Raw genomic sequence first — 6,921 nt, 5'->3', positions numbered from 1 at the left:
TAAAAAGAACGACTGCTGTGAATGTTAAAAGCGCAGGATGAGGTAGAGGGATCAAACTGCTTCCAGCTCTTTTTCCTGTGTACCTATATCTTAGTTTCTCTTAACACATGCAGGCTGTTGTCTTAAGCAGCATTAATTGTATTTAGTTAGGATGTCACCTTTGGCCTGAAGAACAAAAACAGTAGCAGGGAGCTGCTCAACAGGTCCCCTGTGAGTCACAGTGGGAATAAGGTTGGACTTAATAACAGGAAACACGGTGGTGTTTTGGGAGATTATCTCATTGTATTCACCAGGTCGGTTACACGGGGGGAGACAGCGCCGTTACCCACTAGCCAAATGTTTGTTTCAGTTATGTTTGTACATCAACTGCTACACCATTTCCCCCCACGGGAATTAATGATTTCATCATGTTATCTCCTCTTTATCCATCAAACTCTCTCAGTTTGTCTTTCTGAAAAAGACATCAGCAAGCAGCCCTGACAGGTTTGACATCTGACTGCAGAGTCCCTCGTGGTTAATTGGCGACACGTCTGATCAGGGTTCAGAGTCGGGGCTGGGAAGAAAAGCTGGGGAGGGGGAGCGAGACAGAGGCAAGGCGAGGTTGGAAACAGGATGGAACAGCCTTCTGATTTATTCTAAATTTGATATGTACAGGAAGAAGTGGCTGCATACATTTCTTAATAGATCATGTAAAAGTTTTCTGAAAAAAACCCCAACAACAACAAACACAACAATTGCACATCAGCATCTAATAACTTCCATTTGTTTTGAGATACTTTAAAACACATCCTGCTGCAGTATGTTTGAAGGCATATCAAACAGAGTACAAATACAATGATCACTGTCCGCAAGTGTTGGCTCTTACAAATATTAAAAGAGAAACGTTCAGGAAAGTGTACCCTTAATATGGATTAAAAAACAACAACACAAAATCCACTGCAATTTGTGTGCTGCAGTGTCACTGACAGAAAAAAAAATCACATCATAACCTTCTTTGTGTAACATTTTGTGATATTATCTCAGGCACTTATTGATATAACAGGAACAGCTGAGCAGCTAAATCCACTGTATCCTTCTAAATATGCTGGTCTGCAATTTGTGTTCACAGCAGGAACCAAACACTTCGCTAAAATAATGTGCGCAATGGAGAATGCTTCTACTCTCATCTGCACAGCTTGTGTCATTTTTTTGGTACGTTTTTCATCGGCTTCATTCTCAGGTGGGTTTAAAAACCTTCAAACTGGGAAGACGGCCCCCCTCCCCAAAAGTCTGTTTCTATCATTGCACCCATGCACACATAAGTATGTGCGCTGAACAATATTGCTAAGTTTAAACCTGGAACGATGCCACTACAGGTTCAATTTTACTTCATCTCATTCATTACCCTTACCAGGCCTGCATCTATCCCAGCGAGGGTCTTCATTAACCAGCAGGAGATCATGTTTATCATGCAGCTTCCCTCTGCATATGGAGACGGTGTGGGAGTGAAGGGTGATTATGCACTGCCCGTTTGTTCTCTGTAGCTTTTTCTGTATTTCCCTTTTGTTTAAAATTTGACCCCTGCCCCGTTTCATTTGTTAGCTCGGAGGCAGACACAATCACGTCACAAACATTATCGCTGTCAAAGAAAGACGAGCACCGAGTAAGAGGTTGCCACCTACGGCAGCAATTATAATAGTGGGCTGGTGGCAGTATTTATTTATTTATTTTAAAGTATGTGTCATCGATGCCCAAGCGTTTTTTCCCCAGTACACCTACAACAGCTGGCTTCAGTGATTAGTGCCTCACGAAAAGTTTTCAATCAGCAGCTGCAGAGTTGGGCCAGAATGGAAATTTTATCTAGTCTTGCAGATATTTCTTGTTTAATTTCTTCCGGTTTGTTTTTTTTTTAAAGTTCTGTTTCCTCACAAAATGGAGAACAACAACAACAACAAAAAATAGAGAAAAAAGTCCTTCTCAAGGCTGTCACAGCAAAAACCTATGAAACCAGTTCAGTTAGAACAGAATCAGTGGGTTTGCCAGGAGGTCCGACGTAAATCTGTGTGCAACCTTTTCATTTTCATAACAATCTTCCTTCAATTTTAAGCGGAGCCATTGGTAGAAAAGGAGAGGAAGACATTTGAATAAATCAAATGTAAATAGTTAGCTAACAATAGACAGTTCGACAGCAAGCGAAATAAACTGAAGCGCTATTGTGACTAGCTGGTGAAGATTGCTGTGGAATCTTCACCTGTGTCACACAAAACCCCTGCTGCCCGGAAAAGCCACTTCCATGGGAACTCCATGCAGGGCGAACGGCCAGATGACCCTCTCACCTTGCGTAATGATTAATGAAAGCCTGTTTGTTTACTTGTGAGCCTGTGGAAAGATTCCATATTTGTACCAGCTGCACAGAGAAAGAGGTGGTAAACACAAAGTTAGCATAACCCACTAAGCCTAACTGCCATATTAAGGGAAACATTTCAGGAGGGTTAAAAGGGAGTTAAAAATGTTCGAAACGTTTGTTTGGAAAGAACGGCTTCTTTCGTTCCGCTATTGTCAAGAGAAAAGTCCTATTTCATCGAGCAAACTCAGATCTAGACACTGCAAAATGTGAGCCAGTAAATAAGCTGTTGTTATTTTGTTCTGTCCTGTAAAAGCTTTTGGCATTCAGATTATCTATTGACTGATGCTTTTTTAAAGTATGATAGCCTGTTTACCTGTTCCCTCTTTTTAAATTATTATGGAGAATGGGGCCGACTAAATGCTAACAACTGCAAAAAAAAAATACAAAAAGCAATTATAGCAATTGAAAGCAATTAACTCCCAAGGACAGTTTTGCCTTTTGTTAAAACTGGGAAAAAGCTCCAGCTAATCTCACACTCGGAGGCTCGTTGTCTCTCTTCCCATCTTTATTCTGTGTCTTTTTTTTTTTTTGGCTTTTATTCCACTCTTTATGTCAGAAGCCGGGCCCTCTGTCGATGCCTCCGGTGGCAGCGTTCTTTGGCTCTGGCAGGCAGCAGGTGGCTTGTGATGAAAAATTCAGTGCAGAGCCTGACTCGGGAGACGAGGAGGAGGAGGGTGGCACCGTGTAGCAGGAGGAAGAGTAAGGGGAAGCGAAGGCGTGAGATGTGCAAAGAAGGGAGAGCAGGGGAGCAGAGGATAAAGGTAGGGGCGTTGAGGTAGAAAAAGAAAATAGGAGCGTAATGAACAGAGAGAAGACGAGAACAACGCAGAGAGGATGAGGGCTCCAGACAGACAGGCGGGCGGGCCGGCAAGTCAAGCCCAGAGCCAAGCAGAGCGGCCAGGCAGAGGATCAGAGCTGTCTACCCTCTCTGCCTGAGCCTCCTCCATGGAGATAACACAAAATATGAATCATTTATGAGGGGGTCTTTTTTATTAATAACACACACAATGCACCCCGCTTTCTTTCACACACTTTGCCTTGTTTTCTGTGCTCCCTGTGGAGTACTGTGCGAGTTGTGTTGCTGTGGAGAGAAGACTAAAAGTAGAGAAAACAGAATGCTGATAAACACCGGCAGCATCTGTCGGGGCTGAACGTGACAGGTGGGCAGAGTCATCCGCGGGACACATTCTTGATAGTGAAACATGTACCTTGTCACATGCCCACATACAAAACCCACACAGAAACTTGCGCCTCCCCGTGGGCTCAAAAAAGCGCCCACTCACTTGCCTGTCTGCCCATTTGATTGTCAGTACACGACGATGCCAGATCTCGATGAATCAGAGTCCTGGACGACTGCGAACAAGCTTCGTGTCCGTGAATGCAGAGAAGGCACTGTTTGTAGGAGGGTGAATGACTGACTAGTATAGGTCATCCTCACAGCGGAGGACTGAACACAAACACCCACATACCGAGTACACTTCACAACTGTTTACCTATAAGCTCACTGCTAAACTATAAGACCTCTAGGTTGTCCCCTGTCAAGATTCATAGTGTCTATTTTTCTTTCTTCAAAACAATCCCCTTGGCTCTAATCGGTTCGTTTGGCTCTTCATCAACCAGTCCAATGATGCTCTTCAAGAATAAAAAAGTCTTCCTTTCTCAGAACCCAATCTATTAAGCCTCGCTAACTGTGAAGGCGAAGGTGGCACGTCGTGTCGGTACGGCCCTTTAGGAGAGGCGGGGTCTTTCAGATGTGCCGTGTACCCCTCATAGCTGCTGTTGCCAGCACTTTCCTGCATTAATTTCCCTTTGGCTTCTTGCTCTCTGCGTCTCTGCTCCTGCCTCAAGAGCTCCTGGGCCTCCAGAAGGACTCTGGCATTGACACCGCCTCCACCTGGATAGCCGTTCCTGGAGCCCTGGTAGCTGGAGTACCTGGGGTTGTCCTTAGCAGTCTGGAACCCTTCACCAGGTGGGTATGCCTTTTCCCAAGAGTCTTGGGAGATGGTGCTAGGGTTCTTCTTGGGTTGCCTGAAGTAGAAAGAAAAATACAGCAAGGGTAAATGTGAAACTGCTTTTGACATATTCATAAATAATTAACTCTAGGTTGTTTTTATCACCTCATTTTCACTCCGTATCTAGTTAATCACACCATCAGCAATCTGGAAACCGATCAGTTTCCAGTCCTTGCCTTTGGATATCCTGGCTGTGACTTCCTGTTACATTGTCCTAGGATGATAGCTGACAGTTTCGATAGAGATTTCATTTTTGGCACGTGCGATCCCTATTTTGTTCAAGAACCGTTTACCTGCAAGTACACAAAGCCTCCTCTCCTCTTCAGTCAAAGCTTTCTTGTCTATAGAGTCAAGATATTCATATGCACAATCTGTTTTTAGGGATGATGCCACATGTGGTTATTTTCTGAATATATTTGCCTATAAACTGACTTCATCAGTTGTAGCAAATGCTGCAATTCATAGTGTAGGTTTGATAACATAGAAAGGGAAGCAATTTTGAAGCTGAGTGTAAAATATCACCAGTCTTATGTCAAAGTCAGCTTTTTTTAAGCTTTTCCTCTCTGGTTCTTCTTCAGAGGGACTAAAAAGCGACGTTTAAAGCTCTGGAAAAATCTACGAGCGTTAGGTGAGATATTTTTTGTACAATGACTCGAAATTATGCCACGAGTAGGGATGTGCATCGAAAACCGGTTCTTGTTGAGAACCGGTTCCCACTGTTTCAATTCCTTGGAATTGTTTGCCATTTTTGCAAACGATTCCCTTCTCGATTCCAGTCGCCCCGAATGACGTCACCACGTTGCGGAGCGTCATTTACCTGGCAGGAAACACGGCGGCTCAAACGCTCAAAAGTTTGGTTATACTTTACGAGAATGGATGACAACAGAGCAACTTGCAATACTTGCAAAGTGGATATTTCATTTAAGGGAGGAAACACTACGAATATGCAAAAGCTCACAAAACACGCAATGACCTTAAATGAATGTCGTGTTTTTAATTCCGCTCCGGACTCGTGAATCTCAACCCAGCAGCAGCGGTAACGTTTGCACGTCCTCTCCCGTTAATGCGGCAGGTAAATAATCAACTAACAGTGCATATTATGTTAGTGCGATCTGCCTTTTTACAAACCCTGCCATTACTGTGCATTTAGGTGACCATGATGAGACAGACAGAGTCTGGCTGGCTCAGATTCTCGCTGCAGTCTACTGGTAGCGTCTCCTTTCAGGCCAGGATAGACAAATGTCTCCGAGCAGTGACTAAGTTTGTGGTCAAAGGCTTGCACCCATTTGCCGCAGCAGATGCCCCCGATTTTCGGTAAGTGAATGTGTTTAATTGTAGGCAGGGACATTACTGGATATTCTTGTGTAATTGCTACTGAATAATTGATGTTATACTTTGTTATTGCTACAGAAGAATATTTATTTTTATTATTTTACATTAACATTTTTTTTCCTGGGGACCCTGTGACACCCCATTGAAGAGCCGTAGGCTGGATCTCTTAAGAGCTCACTGTTGGGTTTGTAAGGCCATTTTACTCCTAAATTTCTATCTTGTTCAAAGAGAAGATATAAAACAAAGTTTTAAGCTAATCGACCTTAGTGTTCTCCTTTTTTTAAAAAGAATCAATAAAGAATCGAATCGTTAAACAGAATCGAAAATGGAATCGAAATCGTGAAAATCTTATCAATACCCATCCCTCGTCACGAGGTTTTCAACTGACAGGTGATGCAAACATAAGCTGTAATGTTGCCATGGAGATCAGCACAGAAAACTCTTATTAAGGTGAGATTTAAGGTGGATTTATCCGTTTTGGGCCATTTGTCTGTCTGCTTACATAAGCAAAAGAATATTTTAGTGTGGATCCTGGATGGGTTTCTTTAAAAATCAAGAAGGGTCTTTGCCACATTATGCTTCTGTCGGTGCCCTTCCAACCATCAGCTGACATGGTTGTATTACAACCAGTAAATTAACTTGACTGAACTGACATGACGGAACAGATTATTTATTTATTTTTTAAACTGATGTAATAATTACTGACACACCTGAAATTGAATAATTTGACTATGTATTTGAGGTAAAATGAACAAATATTCTCTCACAAAAACTAATTTCGGGTTTATTAACAACCGAACCTGTTACCTCCAGGCAAAGCACTAGTGTTTGGTTATTTTTTCTGTTGTTGAGAAAAAAAAAAAACGATAGTGTCGGTAGCACAGGAGCCAAAACATCATATTCAATGAAAATGAGGCACCATTAGAGCCTCACAAACTGCCTCTGGGCAACTATCAACCCACAGCGACAACATACAGGGATACCTAACCATGTCACAGTCTCCTTCCAGCACATTGGGCCCACGTTGAGACGGACTGAAACAGCCATTGGATCTGACAGACACAAATAGCAGACCTTTTGCAGCTAGAAAAATGAGGCGACCATCTTGTCGCCTATGGATTCATACGGGCTGATATGCAACACCTGACACAACAGTCTTAAAGGCGCAGTTGGTTGTCGTGATTCTGGGGG

General features: G+C 42.9%; 1 protein-coding gene across 9 annotated transcripts in view; it reads right to left on the bottom strand.

The window, feature by feature from the left end:
• Positions 1–613: 613 nt before the first annotated feature.
• pard3ab (par-3 family cell polarity regulator alpha, b) overlaps positions 614–6,921 on the bottom strand; it is a 249,552-nt gene continuing 243,244 nt past the window's right edge. For all 9 annotated transcript variants that reach the window (XM_005918019.3, XM_042219040.1, XM_005918020.3 and 6 more), the window contains one exon: positions 614–4,414. In XM_005918019.3, the coding sequence (XP_005918081.1) occupies positions 4,021–4,414 (394 nt within the window). In that variant the 3' untranslated portion in view covers positions 614–4,020. The remainder of the gene's footprint in view (positions 4,415–6,921) is intronic.

The sequence above is a fragment of the Haplochromis burtoni genome, unplaced genomic scaffold, assembly GCF_018398535.1.
Source record: "Haplochromis burtoni strain Fernald_Lab_line unplaced genomic scaffold, NCSU_Asbu1 Contig_27, whole genome shotgun sequence".
Taxonomy (NCBI): domain Eukaryota; kingdom Metazoa; phylum Chordata; class Actinopteri; order Cichliformes; family Cichlidae; genus Haplochromis; species Haplochromis burtoni.
The sequence above is the reverse complement of the archived record's forward strand: the minus strand, read 5'-3'. Positions and strand labels throughout refer to the sequence as shown.